This window comes from Podarcis raffonei, chromosome 11 (assembly GCF_027172205.1).
Source record: "Podarcis raffonei isolate rPodRaf1 chromosome 11, rPodRaf1.pri, whole genome shotgun sequence".
Taxonomy (NCBI): Eukaryota; Metazoa; Chordata; class Lepidosauria; order Squamata; family Lacertidae; genus Podarcis; species Podarcis raffonei.
Window position 1 is genome coordinate 24196787 of NC_070612.1, and position 20193 is coordinate 24216979.

Consider the following 20193-nt stretch of genomic DNA (forward strand, 5'->3'; position numbering starts at 1 on the left):
AGGAAAGGCAAGATAATCAAAAAGCATGCCAAATAACAAGGACAATACATTGAAGTCAGCAAAGCCTGGTGACATTCAGTGAAGGATGTTGCAGGAGTTAGCCAGGCACATCTCAGAACCACAAGCTAATGCAATTGAGTACTTGCATTCCAGGTGATTGGGGGAAAGAAAATGATTGACCCATTTAAAAAATAAAAGAAAGGCAACTCTGGGAAAGGCATACCAATCAGTATCTTCACTAAGGATGTGAATGATACAAAGCTGGGAGGTGCTGCAAATTTCTCAGAGGTCGGCTAGAAGTTCAAAATGACCTCAATGGAGAAAATTGGCAGACACCAACCACATGACATTAAAGTGTAATAAATTGGGAAGAGACCACATTATTAAGCAAAGCACCAGATGTTTCAATGGCAGATAACTGGCTAGGCTATGAATTCATGAGGCAACACTGTTCTAAGCTTCATCAATAGAAACATTATTTCCAAGACCCTAAAAGAAAGAGTTTCACCTAGGGCAATGTGTGTCACTTTGGAGAGAATCCAAATCAGCTCAAGACATCAGATGATTTGTGTCTTGGATGATTTGCACAGCCAAAATTAGAGTCCAGCGCTGTTTTTCACTTTGAAGTTGAAAATAAAATGATGCCTCCTCTGTTGAATTTTGTGCTAAAGTGGTTAGTGGGGTTAACGTGGCATGTGCTCCAAAGCAAGAACTGTGCTTTCCAGCAGGTGAATTAGCTCTCAGCATTTGCTGAAAAGTGAGTCGGTGAATTGCACCTATTTTTGCTGGGTAGAGGGTGATGACTCCTCTGGGAATGATGTAGCCACAGAGGTGTTGTGGAGAGATAGAGGGTGAGAGATGTGACTCATAGTGGAGACTATGAACCTGGTTGGAAAGAGGAAAAGCTGGGAAAGAGAAATTGCCAAGGTCAATGTGTTCACACACAGCTGGAGTTAATCTGCTTATTGATTTCTTCTAGTTGAGCTGGTTCTAGTGGGCCCTCTTATAAAGGCCTAATATATGGCTTAGTTCACAAGCCTGTGAATATTTTCTGACTGATTTCAACTACAGTGGTACCTCGGGTTTACAAACTTAATCTGTTCCGGAAGTCAGTTCTTAAACTGAAACCGTTCTTAAACTGAGGTGCGCTTTCTCTAATGAGGCCTTCCACCATTCGGATTCCATTCTTATACCGAGGTAAAGTTCACAAACTGAGACACTTCTTCTGGTTTTGCAGAGTTCGTAAACCGAATCGTTATTAAACCGGACTGTTCTTAAACCGAGGTACCACTTCACAGTGGTACCTCGGGTTAAGTACTTAATTCATTCCAGAGGTCCATACTTAACCTGAAACTGTTCTTAACCTGAAGCACCACTTTAGCTAATGGGGCCTCCTGCTGCTGCCGTGCCGCCGGAACAAGATTTCTGTTCTCATCCTGAAGCAAAGTTCATAACCTGAAGCACTATTTCTGGGTTAGCGGAGTCTGTAACCTGAAGCGTATGTAACCTGAAGCATATGTAACCCAAGGTACCACTGTATATCCAAAATATATCCAATATTCACCATCGCAGTTATGGAATGCGAAATGGATAATGTGGCTTTCCAGGTATTGAACATGTGCTAGCATTTAGGAAGCAGTTAAATTTACAATGTGCTTCTCAGACTTTGCTGTGATTTATCCTGAGCACCATAGTGATGCGGGTTACTATTATGCTCCTTCCTCTTTTTTAAGGATGGAGGGGGGGGGAGATAATGCCTTGCCCACTACCATACAAAGGACCTTACAGAGATAGGACAAGATTTGACATGGATCCAAGGCTAGCACTGTCCACTGTATCACATTGACTCCACTAGTTAAAAGTGTTACTAAGAGATATCTATAGTTCCATTCCCCCTTCTTTCCATGGCAACTACACACCAAAATGTTTCCAGGGGCAATGGCTAATGCACAATGCTGCTAATAAAAGACTTCATATAACATCATAAACTGACTCCCAAAGGAAGCCAGAAAACAGCTGCAGATTGACACTATGCAATAACAACAGAAAACATTATTCCTCCTCTAGCAGAAGCCATATTATATACCGTAATTATAAACACAACCTTGACCAAGATGTATCATAGGTAACTCATTCTCCCTCTGAATCAGACTTCTTACAAGAAAAATCCCCACCCATTTAGAATGCAATCGAGCTAATTTTTAAGCTCTACCGATTTTAGTGGGTGACTTAAGCATGCACTTTAATGTCTCTTCTGCTGAAATCAGTTGTACTTTAACTCGATCTTACACATCCTTCATAGTAACCAGAAGTACACCAGGGCAATTGAAAATGTTTAAAATGCAGAGGTAGCCATGTTGGTTCATAAGAAAAAGAAAAGAAAAACCATTCAAACTGCACAGGTGGGCAATACCTTTATTAGGGCAACCCAAAATGTTGTAGAATTTTGGAAAGCTTTTGAGTTCTTGAGAATTCTTCCTAAGACAAGAATTTACACAAAACGGGGGGGAAGGGACATGGAAAATTAAAAATACATATTTGCGTCTGTGCTCTTCCCTTCTCCAGGGTATCCTTATCAAGTCCATCAAGTTTGGTATTGTCTATACTGTACGCCGGCTCCCTCGGCCAATAAAGCGAGATGAGCGCCGCAACCCCAGAGTCGGTCACGACTGGACCTAATGGTCAGGGGTCCCTTTACCTTTACCTTTACCTTTATTCTAACCATAAGCAGCTCTCTAGGTCAGTAACTTTTTCAGCAGGGGGCTCGTCCACTGTCCCTTAGACCTTGTGGGGGGCCGGACTATATTTTTTGGGGGAAATGAATGAATTCCTATGCCCCACAAATAACCCAGAGATGCATTTTAAATAAAAGCACACATTTTACTCATGCAAAAACACACTGATTTCCGGACCATCCGCGGGCCGGATTTAGAAGGCAATTGGGCCAGATCCTGCCCCCGGGCCTTAGTTTGCCTACCCATGCTCTAGAGATTCAGAAGACATTCCTAGCCCTACCTGTACATGCCAGGGAAGGGCCTTTGGACCTTTCTCATGCAAAGCACAAACTGTACCACAGATACACATCCCTTGCCCTATCAGAGGACTTCTGCATTTGCACCTCTTTTTATGAATGAGGATCTTTCAGATCATGTGCAAATGCTGGTCTGAAAACTGTATCAAGCTGCCATGTTAGGGAGAAAGTTCTGCCTCAATGTCTTCTGGACTTTCTAGTTTTGAATACAGGGAGAAGTTTATTTCACAGGTGAGAGTATTCAAGCATCATGGCCACAGTCTCGGGTTGATGATCACGCATTTTACACCTCGGTGCACATTAACCCAGCATTCACAATTGGCATTCTGGGTCCCCCAATTCACAACTCAAGACAAACAGCCTGGATAATTGCAATGTTCTGAAAAGAATAAGGCCACAGAGACAGGCAAATAGATGCCATGGTATCCTAAGAGACTAGAAGATCAAAGCTGTGGAAGGAGAGAGGAAGGAAGGAAGGAAGGAAGCCATGCTGAAATTTTTACATTGGTTACACTAATCAGGGGAAGATACGCTTGTGAGTCAATGGAAATAGCAATAAGGAACTTATTCTGATAAACAATTCACTGAAATACTATATTAGGAAAAGAAATTTGTCTACATTCCCACTTAACAAAATATTCATTTTTCCCGAATTGCACTGTGTTCTCTGTGGTGCTATTGGGTCAGTGCATCTGGCTGTTAACCAGAAGGTCAGTGGTTCGAGCCCACCCAGGCGTGGCTGTCAAGGGGTTGGACTAGATAGCCCTTGGGGTCCCTTCCAACTCTACAATCCTACGATTACAGGGGCAGGATTATACTAGAGGGAAACTGGGAACTCTTTGCCGCAGGTGGCAACATTTTTTTCTCACTTCCATCTACCACTTGGTACTAGATGAAATACTTTGGACGGACGTGTCACACTTAAAGCTTTTCTGCAAAATAGCTGCAGGCTTATCAGTTACAGTTAAACTGAGCAAATAAGTAAAACAAAAGAACTGTGGAATATTATCTGGCTGCTGGAAAACAATAAAGGGCTATAGAAAGAAAATGAACATTTAAAAAGGAGAGAAAAACTGTGGTGTAGTGTTTTTTTAAAAAAATAAAACCTGACAGAAACTTCACAGTTACAGAGTGCTGGTCCGCCCAGCAGAAAGTATCTGTGACGTCAGCTGAGGTTTTGCCTGAATAAGGTCTGGCTGCAATGTTTGGTCTCTGTTTCTCAAAGCACTGCCTTTTGTGCTTTTACGCTGGAAAGCTGGCAACAGTTTCCATGAAATTACCAACTATGCAATACGGTATTATGTGGCTGACGTAGCTTGAGAAAATTCAACGCTTCTTCACAACATCATGGAAGAAGAATGAAGTTTGATTAATGGTTTACCATAATCTCATACTGTTATTGGTTTTATTAAAATTACTAAGGACCTACTAATACTACTACTATTATTTTTATAAAAAAACCCAAACCACTGTTGTAGATCTCATTATAACTTGCAATGATGTTGCTGGGGCTATTGTGATGACATCAAATAGCTGATGGCCCCCCCAGGTAAAACATTTGACGACTCTGCTAAGAAGGCTAAGCCAACAATCAGGAATATCCATAATGAATGTCAAACGACTGCAGCAAAAACCTACATTTTGCAAGAAGCGTCATGTCAAAATTGGAGCTAGAGGTAGAACAAATCACATCTCTTAGTGCTTCTCTATGTGCACAGAGATGACATAAGCAAAAATGATAGAATGTCAGGACATCTAGAAATAAACATCTAGGATGTGCCCAGAGGGCACAGGTATCAGTGAAGCTGCCCTTTCCTGGCCAGACATCTTGAAAAGCCTTATAATTTATAGATCCATCATATAGAAGAGGCTACAACTTTGGCAACTGCTTAGGAAATGGAGAGTACGATCCTTTGCAGGTTTTACTCAGAGGAAAACACTACTTTTGATCACTGGGACTTGTTCTCAAGTAAATAAAGCTAGGATAGCAATGTTTAAGAAAAAGAATACTGACTAAAAAAAATGCATAGCATCTTCAAGTGCATCTGGTGCATTATCTAGTTATAATCCTTACAACAACCTTTTCAGGCAATTCAGTATTATTATCCTCCACATGCAGGAAGTGGGCAGAACAAGTCTAGGAGATAGTGACTTCCTTAAGGCTACCAAGGAAGTCTATGGCATAGGTGAGATTCAAATGAGCGGCAGACTTCCTGACCCATAGCTCAGTCTCAGGTTGCAATCCTATGCATGCATACCTAGGAGTAACCCCCATTGAAGACAACAGGACTTGCTTCTGAGCAAACAGGCACAGGGCAATTGTGTTAGCCATTCTGCTACACCAGCTCTAAAAATAATATTTTAAAATGCACTGGTTGTTGTCCTGGTTCATGCCTCTTTGTGGGGCGGGGGGGGGGGTTAAGAGAGAAGAGGAACATGCTGGCATTTTCCCCTTTAATTTTTTTTCTAAGGGAAAGTACACAAGATAAAATCTCTCATCACAAGATCTTAGTCTGTGTTTTCCCATACTTCCTATGATCTGTCATCACTTGACTTATTGAATGCAAGAAAAATAAGGGGAAAGTTGTCACCAGAAAAGCAAAACAGAAACCCAGCAAGCAATAGAAGCTACTACCTTGAGTCTCCCTTCAGAAGGCCAACTCAGAAAAGTTGTCCATAATAATAAGGCAGCAGAAGTTCTCCCTCTGTTCAAGAAAGCTAAATTGCCATACACCCCCCATGCTAAACAAGGTAGAACAGAAACAAAGGTGATCTCTGGATTGGACATACCCTTGCACCCCAATCTGTGGAATCAGCATGTACACAATTTATTAGCACAAAACGATATAACAGAGCATTTGTAGACAGGCAGGCAGTGTCAGCAAAGCAGGGGGTAAAACAGCCACATTACCAAGTTGCGTCTGCAGTTCTTAATGAGCTGGTAGATCGGGATCTTGGCTTCATAATAATACTCATCTTGCAAGTAAAATCCCAGGTGTTCCTAGCAGTGAAACTTCAGTTGTCCTCACACCGCTCCTCCTGCCCCAGGTATTCCCTCTGAATAGCAGGCATGCTTCAAGAACAGGAGCTTTCTCAAAAGCATTACTCCTTGCAACAAAAATCCGGCCTCTTTGAGAGGAGTCCTAAACTACTGGAGCTCTTCTCGGCTTTATTCCTCCCTGCCTTTGTGCCAGCACTGTTTGGAAGTGACAGTGCTTTTCTCTTCTGCCTTGCATTGCCGGGGGAGGAGGAACCGTATTTTGAATCTATTCTCCATCTAGGTCACATGGGAAGCAAGGCAGCTGAAAGAGCCTCTTGATCGCTTTTCTCTCGCAATCCTATAATAACAGGTTTAAAGGTCAGCCACATGCTAAAACTGTTGATGGGCGGCAGAAGGAAAATATGAAGATGAGCCACTGGAGCACCAGTAAGTAGCCAGGGAAGCTTCGCTTGCAGAGGTGCCAGGGTAAATGGAAGAGCACAGAGCATTATGACCCCTTCCTGTTCAATGCAAGGACTGCCTGAGAACATAATTCTTCACTCTCTTTCCTTCTGATATCTTGCAGCCTCCCTCTCTCCCTCCCTCCCTCTCTCCCTCCCCACTGCTTTCCGAAAGAGAAACCAGCTGCTTAATCACACAAAAAGCTTGAGGGCTGAGAGACATCTGGTTGAGAAAACACCTTGAGATGCTAAACAGGAAGTTAAACTAAAAGGAATACATGCACAATGGTTGGGGGCTGATAAGCCTCAATCTCTCTCTCCCTTTCTCTTTCTCACTCTCACACTTACCATACAGTGTATGTGTAGGTCTTATACTATGCACAGCACAATCCTAATCATGCTATTTGGAAGCAAATTCCAGAGTTCAATGTGACTTAAAGGTAAAGGGACCCCTGACAATTAGGTCCAGTCATGGCCGACTCTGGGGTTGCGGCACTCATCTCGCTTTACTGGCTGAGGGAGCCAGCATATAGCTTCTGGGTCATGTGGCCAGCATGACTAAGCTGCTTCTGGTGAACCAGAGCAGCGCACGGAAATGCCATTTACCTTCCCACCATAGTGGTACCTATTTTTCTACTTGCACTTTGACGTGCTTTCGAACTGCTAGGTTGGCAGCAGCAGGGACCGAGCAACGGAAGTTCACCCCATCGCGGGGATTCGAACCACCGACCTTCCAATTAGCAAGCCCTAGGCTCAGTGGTTTAGACCACAGCACCACCCACGTCCCTTCATTGTGACTTACTCTCAAGTAAAAGCTCATATAGGATTGCTGCCAAGGTCCTGTTTCATAAAGGAGCGAGAGCTGTACATGAGCTGCTCCATCCAAGATGCCCAGAGGCTCTCCCTTGCAAGCAGCTAACATGCCCAGCCAACCATTAATCATAAACCCCCCTGCCTAAAAGAAATGCCATCTGAAATTCTCTTAAGTGTCGGCATGTGCAGTTTTGTGAAAGAGGTAAGATATGCATTTTTGGGTTACGTTCTTGCTATGTACATACTTGTCAGGGCTGCCCTAGGTCCCAGCTCACAAAGGACCAACGCTGCTTCGTTGTTAAGTATAAAAGTCTTTATTGAAGTTCAGTTTCACTTCCAGAGCCGCAGCGCGCAGCCCCACGTCTAAAGTGTCAGACCACTGCTGCTTTGGGGTTCCCCTCTGGCTCCTTGTTTCTGGTGCGTCCCCCCTGGGACCCCCCTTGCCCTGACCATCGGCGCCCCCTTCTGGGAATCTTCTGATTCGCTGGAGAAGCTCATGGAATCTCTCGGGCCACTGTCATACTCCCCTACGCTGCCCTCAGATTCTTCCCCTTCGCTCTCCCAATCCTCTCTCCCCAGTGCTCCTGCTCCTGATTCCCTGACATCCATCCCCCCCTCGAAGCCCCCCCTTCCCCCCTCCCCCTCTTCGGGTGTGGGTTCCGGGTGCTCCAGTCCTGTGGGTGTGAGTGCGGGATACCATTCTTCCCCCCTGGTGTGTAGCCGGTCCACTGGATCCGGCCCAACCGCAACGGGCTCGTCGACGTCGATTTCCTCTGCTTCCATCTCTCTGCTGATGTGCCCGAATCCAGGATCCTCCCCCAACACGTTCATGTCCTCCCCTCCCCCGGGTACCTCTGGTGAGACTGCTTGCAAAGGTCCCCGCAGCAGCTCCCTGTGCCACCCCACCTCCGGTTGAGTGTCCCACCAATAGGAGCGGTCTGTGGCAAACCCCGAGAGAGACCCCTCCGAGGAGCTAGTGTCCGGCGTCATCTCTTCAGCTGATGAAAAACCCTGGAACGTACTGGCTGACAGTGTGGGTGTGAAGAGCCAGTCGTCGAAAAACTCTGCCGGCATAGGTCTGTGTGGGAAGAGTGCATGGAACTCGTCTTTAAGATAGTGCTCCTCCACGGCATAGCACGGTACCCACCTGTTGGCACTGGCTGGGGTACCTTCCCTGGCGAGGAGGTATTCCACCCCCTCTTCCCCCCACCTCGAGTCCAAAATCTCCGTGACCTCGTTGAGTGGCGTCGCCCTCCGTGACCCCTCCCTCTTCGGAGATTCACTAAGTGTGTCTGGCGCGTTCCCTGTCGCCTGAAACCTGTGGGGTTCCCTGTAGGGTGTGAGCACTGACCTATGAAAGACTGGGTGCATTCTGGAGCCCTCCGGGAGTGTCAACCGGAAGGCCACTGGATTGATTTGTGCCGCGACCTGGTAAGGTCCCAGCTGCTTGTGCTTGAGCTTCCTCTTAGCTAGCGTCCTGGCCTGCACTGCCTGGGCTGCTAACCAGACCCAGTCCCCCACCTGGATGTCCTCCCCGACCCTCCTGTGCTTGTCTGCCTGCATTTTGTAGGCGTGTTTCGCCAGTTCCAATTGCCTTCGGAGTTGCTCGTGGACCTCCTGTAACTCTGCTGCTAAGTGCTCTGCTCCCCTTGGCTCCCCCTCCCCCTTCGTCTCTAACCCCGGGAAAGTTCTGGGATGCCGCCCATTATTGGCGAAGAACGGTGTCACTCCCGTAGACCCGTGCTTCGTGTTGTTGTAGGCAAACTCGGCCAGCGGTAGGTAGTCCACCCAGGTCGAGGGTTGTTGATTGGCGTAGCATCGCAGGTACTGCTGCATGATGGCGTTGACCCTCTCCGCTTGTCCGTTGGTCTGCGGGTGTCGTGCTGACGCTAAGTTGATCTTGACGTTCAGGATGCCCAGCAGCTTCTGCCAGAAGCTCGAGACGAATTGGCGACCCCGGTCGGACAGGATGGACCGCGGCAAGCCGTGAGCTTTGAACACGTGGTCTATGAACAGCTTGGCGGTCTGTTCCGCTGTGGCCACCTTCGCGCACGGAATAAAGTGCGCCATCTTGGTGAACATGTCTACGACCACGAGCACCGCTGTTTTGCCTCGCGAGCTGGGCAGATCTGTGACAAAGTCCAGGGCCACTCTCTCCCACGGTTCGAGCGGCGTCTGTAGGGGTTCTAGTAGACCCGCCGGCTTCCTGTGTACTGGCTTGGCCCTTTGGCAGGTGTCACACCTGGAGACGTAATCCGCGACTTCTCCCCTCACCTTGGGCCACCAAAAGTCTCTGGTTACTAATTCCGCCGTTTTGTCCTTGCCGAAGTGCCCAGCGCTGGGCGCGTCGTGTAGCTGCTGCAAGACTTTCGCGCGGAGGTCGTCTCCGGGCACGTAGAGAGCCCCTTTGCGGATGAGCAGTCCGTCTCGTATCTGGAACTCGTCGTCCTTCGCTGTGCCTTTTCGCACCTCCTCCATCTTGGATTGTGCGAACGAATCCGTCTGCAGCGCTCGACGCACCGCGTCCAGGTCCACGGCAGCTGAAGCGCACGCCCACGCTTTCGGTGCGAAAATGTGCTTGGCCGCCACCGGCGCCGCTTCCTCGAGATACTGCGGCTTCCTGGATAGTGCATCCGCCATGACGTTGTTGTCTCCCGGGATGTATTCTATCCGGAAATCGAAATCCGCAAAGAACTCCGCCCAGCGGATGTGTCTCTGGTTCAGGAACCGCGCCGTGCGCCAGTACTCCAGGTTCTTATGGTCCGTGCGGACTTGCACTGTGTGTCTGGCTCCAACGAGGAAGTGCCGCCACGCCTTGAAAGCTGCATGAATGGCCAGCAACTCCCTGTCCCAGATGGTGTAGTTCTGTTCCGCCTTGCTGAGTTTCCTGGAGTAGAATGCGCACGGCCTCCATTCCCCTTGCGGATCTTGCTGCAACAGGACGGCCCCCACCGCTCTGTCCGAGGCGTCCGTCTCAACCCTCATTGGTCTGCTGGGGTTTACATGTAGCAGCTGTTCTTCGGACGCGAAGAGACGCTTGAGTCTCCGAAAGGACTGCTCTGCCTGGGCCGTCCAGGTGAACTTCTTCTCCTTGGAGCTGAGGGTGTCCGTGATGGCCGCCGTCTCCTTCGCGAACCCTTTGATGAACTTGCGATAAAAGTTGGCGAAGCCGACGAACTTCTGGACCTCCTTCCGATTGCGCGGGCTCTTCCAGTCCAACACCGCGCGGACCTTGGCGCTGTCAATGGCGAGTCCCTTGTCGGACAGCTTGTAGCCCAGAAAATCCACCTCCGTCATGTCGAACTGGCACTTCTCTAATTTGGCGTAAAGTCTGTGCTCCCGTAGCCTCTGCAGGACCTCCTTGACGTCCCTCTCGTGAGCCTCCTGCGATTCCGAGAAGATCAGGATGTCGTCCAGGAAGCAGACGCACTTCTTGTAGAGGAGTCCCGCTAACACATGATGCATGAAAGCTTGGAAGGTATGGGAGCCATTTTGCAGACCAAAAGGCATTACGCGATATTCATAGGTGCCTAAAGGTGTAAACATGGCTGTCTTCCACTCATCGCCCTCCCGCATGCGTATAAGGTTGTACGCCCCTCGTAGATCCAACTTGGTGAAGATCCGTCCCTTCCTCACCGTCGCGAGCAGGTCGTCGATCTTGGGCATGGGGAATGCTGCGGGCTTTGTTTTGGAATTTATGATCCTATAATCAACTATGAGTCTCCGTTGGGGCGTGTCCTTCTTCTTCACGAAAAACACGGGACTGCCCCCCACTGCTTTAGATTCTTGGATGAACCCCCGCTTCAAGTTGTGATCTATGAACTCCCTGAGTTCTTGCAGTTCATCTTCAGACATGGAATACAGTTTCCCAGTCGGCAGCGTCGCTCCCGGCAGGAGGTCAATCTTGCAGTCGTAAGGCCTGTGGGGAGGCAGCTTATCCGCTTCCCTCTCGCAGAAGACCTCCAAAAACTCCTTGTACTTGTTGGGTACCGCTTGCACCATGCCTAGGTGTAGCTGCGGTTCATCCTCTTGCCCCTCCTCCTCCTGGCGGGTCTGGATGCAGTGTTCTGCGCAGTAGGAGGAGCAGAAGGTCAACTGCCGCTGGTACCATGCTAATGCCGGGCTGTGCCTATCCAGCCAACTCATACCCAACACTATGGGCGTGTCCGACAGGTGGGTGACGTTGAAGCTGATGACTTCGCGGTGGTTTCCAATTTGCATCACCATCGGTGGTGTTTGCTGTACCACCTCTCCTCCCAGTAGCTTCCTGCCATCGACCGTGACGACGTTTAGGGGCATCGTGGCTGGCATGAGTGCTATGCGATGTTGCTTGATAAAGTCCACTCCAATAAAGTCTGCGTTGCTCCCAGAGTCAATGGTTATTGGTACTTGCATGGTGTGCCCATTGGGCAACTGGAGCGATGCGGTGAGTTGCACCACTGGTTTGGGTGGGAGGGGGTCTGTGGGCTGTAAAATCTCTGGGGACTGCTTCACTGACTTGCCTGGTTGGGCCCCAGTGGCTCTGTTTCCAACCAGGCTTCTTCTTCCCCCTGCAGCTGTTTCGGCTGCTCACCTGTTCCCTTTACTGTTGCTGAGGCTGCAGTGTGCTTCTGGAGCCTCTGGGGACACTCTTTGGCCATGTGCTGTGCACTGTCGCAGATGTAACACTTCCTGGTCCCTCTAGGAGCCTTCCCCTTGACTGCTCCCGGTGTTTGGGCTCTGCTGGCAGTCTGAGCCCTGGCACCACCAATCTCCATCGGCTCTTCTCCCCTTCCTAAAGGAGGCATGGACAGCGCCCGCCCCGCCTCTCTGGGAAAGAAAGGGGTTGTCCTGGCTGGGGTGCTTGCCTTACGTCCTTCCTCCCTGCTCCAAGGGCGTCCTTCCAGGCGCACACCAATTGCCAACACTCTTTGGGCAACTTCTTGGGTACTTTGGGGTCGTTCCCCTCTTGCCAGCTCATCTTTCACCTCTCCACTTAGCCCCTCCCAGAACAGGTCTCTGACAGCAATAGAGTCCTTCTCCCAGCCCAGCACGTTCAGTAAGGCAAAAAAGCGCGAGTGATATTGCCTCACCGTCGCTTTCCCTTGCTGTAGTCCATGCATTTCCCTCCGAGCAATATCTACATCTACCGTAGATTTAAAGCAAGCATCCATAGCTTTGATAAATGCATCGGAATCTTTGAGGGCGGGGTCTTTTTCGCGCCACAAATTCCGCAGCCACGCTTTTGCTTCCCCATGCAAATGAGTGATTATGAAGCCCACCTTCTCTTCCTCATCTCTAAAGTCTTTCCGAAGCAAATTGAGCGCGTAAACCACGTCAGCTCTGAAGTTAGGGTATTGCTGCAGGTTCCCATCAAAGTGGGCTACTAGGCTGCCCCCCCTCTTCCCGAGGCCAACTCCCTCCGGTTTGGGTCCTGGCAGCCCCTCTTTCCCCCAACGGTCCCACCTGGCCTGCAGATCCCGGCAGAGCGCTACTGCTTCTTCTTCTCTTTTCCTGGATGCTGCTACTTCTCCGTAAAGCGTTGTGACTGCTTCTTGCAGTTCTTTCACCTGGCTCTCTGTAGTCATCTTTGCCTCTCTTCGTGAGCTCGCAAAACACCAAGTCTTGCCCCTCGCTGCACCAACTCACGCTGCGAGGTTTTTATCGGAGACGGAGCATACTGTCAGGGCTGCCCTAGGTCCCAGCTCACAAAGGACCAACGCTGCTTCGTTGTTAAGTATAAAAGTCTTTATTGAAGTTCAGTTTCACTTCCAGAGCCGCAGCGCGCAGCCCCACGTCTAAAGTGTCAGACCACTGCTGCTTTGGGGTTCCCCTCTGGCTCCTTGTTTCTGGTGCGTCCCCCCTGGGACCCCCCTTGCCCTGACCATCGGCGCCCCCTTCTGGGAATCTTCTGATTCGCTGGAGAAGCTCATGGAATCTCTCGGGCCACTGTCATACTCCCCTACGCTGCCCTCAGATTCTTCCCCTTCGCTCTCCCAATCCTCTCTCCCCAGTGCTCCTGCTCCTGATTCCCTGACAATACTGATTTGAGGATGCGTGCAGGGAGAGATTTTTAAATGCCATGTTGTGAATATGCTTTGGAATTTGCTTTCAAAATGTAGACAACGATGTCATCAGCAAGTGATTACATGCAGAGGAACTGTTCCTCTGTGCAGGAGCAGCCGATTACATATCACAAAGGGTTGGGTAACCTCCTGGCAGTTTTGGGAACGAAACTCAACTGACGTGTCATGATCTTCTTGCGTCCTTACTTTTTAAAGAACATGTTAAAAAACAAAACATGTGGACAATGAGATTTCCATCTGTATCTGGAGAGGTGCCCATTAATCTCTGCTAACATCAGCTGAGGGTTATTGATTGCTATTTTAAGAGCTCCAAAAAACATGCACCACGGTCAGTACATGCTATTCATTGACAGGAATGATCCTGTCTGCCCTCTAGGCTTATGCCAATCATCTGTATGCAAATTGTTCCATAACAGCAGAAAGAATTTTAATGAGGCATCATGCTCCGCATTCTCTTCATTTGTCTCCCAAGCTTTTATTTTCTATAATATGTTTAGTGGCCGATGCTTAGGAGTTTCAAAGGGGAGCCTTATTTCTTAGTCAAAGAGCCTCCAAGAGAGGAGGACTGTTAAAAACAGGGATAGTCAAGGGGCCTTGGAAACACCTCAACCTGTGCAATAGGAGATGTGTTAGCATTCTCCCAAAGGATTTGCTGCTGCTGTTTAATTAAGGTTTTAAAAACGCTGGGAGATAGCTATTAAATCCACAAGCAAGGAAATGAAGGCCTAGGGCAAATGAAGCCCTCCAGGCATCTCAGTCTTGCTCCCAGGACTCTCCCTAGGCTACACCCTTGCATTGGCCACACCTCCTCCACAGGACACACCCCTCACTGATTCTGATCCATTTGCTTCTCAAGTGCGTTGGTATGTGATAGTTTGCCTTGCTTGTTTGGATGGGGAACGGGAGGTTAATTCATAGGCAATAAGATAATCAGTGGCTACTAGCCGGAATGGTTCCCCAGTTCAGAAACTGGGGAAGAACAGTGGGAGAGGGTTATTGGCCCCATGTTTCTTTTGTGAGCATTCCAAAAAGCCTCCAGTTGACTTCTATAGACACAGGATGCTCAGGGACAGGAACAAGCCAGCAATAAATCACACTGAGCATGTTGGAGTTAACTCTTTATTAGCAAAAGAAAAAAGGATCTGCACAGGAGTGTCAGGCCTGATGAGCACAGTGACTCATCTCTGGCAGGTCTTGCCCCTATGAAGCAGTTGCTAAGAGTGAACATCCCTACCTCCCCACAGCTGCCTAATTCCCTCCCTCACCAGGGTTTTCCCCAAGCAATCGGACTTTGCACCTGCAGGAAGCTAACTTTTTCTCTATCCTCTTTATGCCTCACCTGGTTCTGTGAGACCAGGGAGGAGAGGAGCTCATCCAGCAGGAAGGGGAAACACCCATGACTCTTCACCAGCCAGACTCATCTCTGAAACAAATCTCTCTCCCCCCCCCCACTAAGCCTTGTTACCTCTTCAGCTTGCTACTCCTACTTCTCCCAGTCTTCTCCCTCTGACCACTCATCATCCCACCACCAGACCTCTGGCTCTGAGCCTTCTTCCTGTAAGGAAGTGCTTTTCAACCAGTGTCTTGTGGCACCCTGGGGTGCGTTGAATGATGATCAGGGGTGCCGCGGGCAATGTCCCTCTTTCCTTCCTCCCTCATCTGATGCCCCAGGCAAATGGTTTCTCTGGGACTGGCCAGGGGTGCTTCCCAGGCCCTGGAGGGGCCGGGGAGGGCTTTGGGGTGGCAGAGAATGGGGTTGCAGAAGTGGCTACTGAGAGGACTCCCAAGGAAAGAGGAGTCTGAGGGAACATTCCACAATGGAGTGGACTCAAAAAGGCTGAAAATCTCTGCTTTAGGGGTTCGCCAGCTGATTCCTCCTACCATTCCTCTGCAGCCAACCAGTCCACAACACTCAGCTAAACGAGCCTTGGGGTGTGATCCAGTGGGCTCTATTTTATGCTGCATATGGTCACCTGACGATTTCACAGCAGAGGTGAGATTTCAACCAGAGACTTGGTGGTTTATAGCATGGGAAGCAAATCCAACTGAATAGAGCAATGGATCCAGTGCCACATCTGCGGCCCCACTGCTTGAACTGGTCGGGATGGAAGGGGCAGAAGAGAGAGGGGTTCCCCTTCTTAATTCCAGGGCCTTATGCCAACTACCACAGGCTTAAACACAACCAGTGGTAGCCTGTCAACAACTTGTGCTGTTGGTGGGACAGCAGGGGCCTCCACTGCAATGGAACCCCACCCCTCCTGCGATATCCTGGTCCCTTCCAGCACTGTTCTGTTAGGCCACATCCAAACCATACATTTAAAGAGCTATGATACCACTTAGAAAGTCACAGCTTCCCCCAAAGAATTCTGGGAGTTGTAGTCAGTGTGCTGAGAGGTGTTAGGAGTTGTTCCCTCCCTGAGCTACAATTCCCAGTCGGGTTTAACAACCATTTTCTCTTCACAGGGAACACTGGAAAATTGAGCGCCTTTACCAAACAACAACCACAGCTCTCAGAATTCTTTGGGGAAGCCGTGGCTGTTTAAAGTGGTTTATAGCACTTTAGGTAAAGGTAAAGGACCTCTGGAAGGTTAAGCCCAGTCAAAGGCGACTATGGGGCTGCGGCGCTCATCTCGCTTTCAGCCTGAGGGAGCCGGCGTTTGTCCACAACTTTCCGGGACATGTGGCCAGCATGACTAAACCACTTCTGGTGCAACGGAACACCATGATGGAAACCAGAGTGCACGGAAACACCGTTTACCTTCCCGCTGCAGCGGTACCTATTTGTCTACTTGCACTGGCATGCTTTCGAACTGCTAGGTTGGCAGAAGCTGGGGCCGAACAACAGGAGCTCACTCTGTCATGGGGATTCGAACCACCAACCTTCCGACTGGCAAGCCAAAGATGCTCAGTGGTTTAGACCACAGTGCCACCTGCATGGTAGCCCAAGTCTTTTAGTCACTAAGTTGCCCCAGCTCAAGGTTTGCACATTGCAACAAGCAAGTGGAACAGATCCTTCCAAAGGAGAAGATCAGGTATTGGAATATGCCAGTGAGAAGCCTGGCTGCAGCTGTGTGTGGCCCCAAATATCTAAACACTGAAGTTTTCCCTAGAAGGGAGAATTTGGCATGAAGGAGGGTGCGAGCAACAAAGCCTCTCGAGCTCTAAAGTACAGTTTTGGAACACATGCAGCATGCCTGTACTGAAAAATGCATTTAAACAATTTGTCTGAAAGGTTTATAAACCCAACATATTAATTACAGATAATTAGCAGAGGTTTCTCTCTGCCCCACTACCCCTCTCACCCTGTTATTTACACTGATGCCAACCTTGACCTTTCACAGCATAACAACACTTTTTCAAGGTCTTCCCCCCTCCCTTGTACTCCTAGCTTTGCAGTATTTTTCACTGTAGCTTGCGAAAACCTATCTTTAAACATTTCTGGAGCTTACGACAGTTCTTTGGACACCTACTTGCAAAATCTGGTTTGTTTCATAAAAGTTTCCAAAATCCAGTGTGTTTAAAATAAACACAGAATAGTATGCATTAAAAATAGAATTTGTAGGAGAAGAAGAAAACAGATACACTTTCTTGCTGGTGGGTTGTTCTTTTTTCTGACACAGCGTGATAATCACCAAAATAAGCCCAAAGGTCTCATCACTATTTCCAACAAGCAATTTCCCACCCCCTGTTGAGTTAGTTAGCTTCTCTTCCAGGGTTGTGGAACATATTAGTAGCCATTTGCTCCTTATGGTAACCTAGTTTGCATGGTCTCTGCTCAGCAGCTACTTTTTAAAAAAACAACTCACAATGGTATTGCCAGGGCAGGACTTTGGGGGCAGAAGTCAACAGTCCCACTCAGCGAAAGAAGCAGGAGGCCTGTCTTGCCACATTTTGAAGCAAGCAAAGTAATAAGCATCACAATCTAAAGTCTGTGACACCATTAAATCAAGAGTCTAAAATTACCTGATGCAAAGAGGTCAGGAAAAAGTAAGTGCTTAACGTTCAGATAATTTGTGAATTGTTCGCAGCCACCACAACTCCCTTTGCATAAATCACTGTTCAGAGAGTTTATGAGTTCTGGAGTACAGACATGAGCTGATGGGGAGAACTGCAAAGATTTATCAAGCAAATGTATACAAGTTTACACAAAAAACAGCCTCGCTAAGTTAAATGCGGCTCACTCTCAATTAATTCTGTATTATAGGACTGAGTAAATAATAATAATGATAAATTATATGCCACCCATTTCATTGGGTTGTCCCAGCCAGTCTGGGCGACTTCCAACAACTTAAAACATCAAACACAGTAAAATATCAAACATAAAAAACTTCCCTATACAGATGCCTTCTAAAGGTTAGATAGTTTATTTCCTTGACATCTGATGGGAGGGCGTTCCACATGGAGGGCGTGACTGCTGAGAAGGCCCTTTGCCTGGTTCTCTGAAACCTCACTTCTCGCACTGAGGAAAGCAAACTTACTTGGGAGTAACTCCCAAGAAACAACACAAGTCATCAAAGTGGCTTGCACAGGACTATACTATTAGTCGATTATTTGGTTAGATTAATCCATTAAAATGCTCTGATGGATCAAAAAGGTGTTCTGATTCATCAGGCAGCAGGTTTTTTAAAAAACCAAACTTAACACATTTAATTAAACCATGGTGACTGGCACAATCTTAGATGAAGATTCCCTTGCCTTTCACACATTGGAGGGAATTCCTTTCCTAAGATGGTGCCTGCCAAGGAAACATGCACATCTCATCCAAAAATGTTTGGCAGGACGTTCCACTAAATGTAAAGCGCTATTTGATTCTTTTCATAACTAGTGATGGCAGGGGATGCAAGTGGAATCGTTTGTGTGCTTCACCTACCACTGAGCTCAGTCTCTCCCAACATTAGCATCTGCACCATCCTTTGCCAACCTGGTACCCTCCAGATATTATTTGACTACAACTCTCATTGGCCGCAGCCAGAATGCCATTGGCGAGTACCACGTTGGTGAAGGATGATCTGCTTCACGGTGCCTTCTCAGCCCCCAAACATACGGGCAAAGTCCTACCTATAGTAGAAGGGGAACAGAAAGAGTAATGCTGGAATCCCCTGAAACTGCTGGACTCACAGTGGTAGCAATTGCTATGGTCTGGGGTGTCCTCAGATCAGGGCTTGGTAGTGGGTAGTTGTTGATCATTCAAGACTTCAGAAGAGGCTGCCACCAACCGCACTATCACCAAAAAGTTGGCTGCATCCAACCAGCTCCAGTTTTTCTTGCCTGGGTAACTGGTGTCAACAACTTTAAAATCTTCAAAATGCCTCTAGAGCTCCCAACTTAGTGTTTCCCCAGAGCAATGTTACATTGGAGGCCCAGAGGCATTGTGTGGGGATTAAAATGCCAAGGACCAGTTGTTGGCTAGCCCCACTTTTTTTGCTGCTGCTACTGCACTCACCTGTCACAAAGGGAAGATGCTGCTCTCAAGGAGTTCAGATTAGGAGTGTGGGGATGTGTCAAGGCCCAGCCCAACTTGGTGCTGACCCAAGCCTCAGATGCTGTTGCTTAACAGCTAATAGATGGCACACAAAAAATCTAAGGAACCATCTTGGCTGGGCTAGAACTAAGGTGCTCCCTTTAACCCAGAAGTGGGTGAAGTCTCAATATGTCCAAACCTACATAGGGAGTAAGGTGATTCTTTTTCAGAAAGCCAGGAGGACCTGTTCAGATGATCAGAAATAACTTCCTGGACTTATGCCACCTTGGACTCATGATATAAAACTGCATATCTGAATGATCCCCCATGCTTAGCCTGTAGATGAATAATAATAAAAAAAGCAGACAGAAGATTTTCTTTCTTTCTTTCTTTCTTTCTTTCTTTCTTTCTTTCTTTCTTTCTGAATCAGCAGCAGTCGCTTTTGACCTTGCTGATCAGGAGGCACAACAAACAGCAAAGCCAACTCACCTTTTCCTATTATTATTCTATCAACCGTGAAAGGCTGTTTTTCAAATGGCCTTCTCTAATTAGAAAAGGAATTTGAGAAAAGATGTTGTGTAGGGTTTGTGGCAGTATTTTGCTTTTTGTTTTAAGTAAGGAATAAGGATTACTCCTAAATTCCAAAAGTTCCCAGGCACAGAAGAACACATAGATATGAATGCAGCACCCACGGGGAAGAGAGCCTGTCATTTCATTTCTTGAAAAATGAATGAAAATCACACACATTTCATTCCTATTTTACACAGGAAAAGTTTCAACTGGACCTTGCTCTTCTGTAATTTGGGTGGAATGCTCAATGTACACATTCCTGTTTGTATCCTGCCTTTCAGTCTCAAAAGGCAACCAAATGCAAAAAGAAAAGGAAATGAAAATACAGAATAAAACAACTACAAATTCATAAACTCTAATGATGACATCAACAAGATTGATTAAGACAGTTAAGTGTAGATTGCTTTTAACCAATCCTGCATACACTTGCCCAAGAGTAATTTCACCAATAAGCAAATTAATTCATCGTGTGGAATGCTCCTGTTCAAGATTCCAGCCAGCCAAAACATCTTCCAAGACATTCCCTTTCATTCTGCCATTCCCTGGTCATTTGCCCCTGAAAGACTGATTCCCATGCTTGATGCTGGGGGACTTTGCTTTGTCTCAACATCTCTATGAAACCAGTGCAAGAGGTTGTACACGAATGAATGAACAAGCAAACAATATCACCATGATTCCTCAGAGGGTAATGATGCAGATCAGTGTAATAAGAAGGAGAGTACTATTGCACTCAGGTTCTGCTTAAGGGTTTCCTAAAGGCATCTGGTTGGCAAATCTGAGAACAAAATGCTGGGCTAGATGCACTTATGGCC

At 47.7% G+C, this 20193-nt stretch overlaps 1 protein-coding gene across 10 annotated transcripts in view; it reads right to left on the reverse strand.

The window, feature by feature from the left end:
- The window catches only part of PDE4D (phosphodiesterase 4D), a 634082-nt gene that overhangs the window by 145906 nt on the left and 467983 nt on the right, over nt 1-20193 (reverse strand). The window contains exon 1 of one of the 10 annotated variants that reach the window (XM_053408760.1): nt 5943-6526. The exons of the other annotated variants lie outside the window; for them this stretch is intronic. Coding sequence (XP_053264735.1) covers nt 5943-6007 — 65 coding nt within the window. The 5' untranslated portion in view covers nt 6008-6526. Of the gene's footprint in view, nt 1-5942; nt 6527-20193 lie in introns of those variants that run through there. 10 annotated transcript variants of the gene reach the window in all.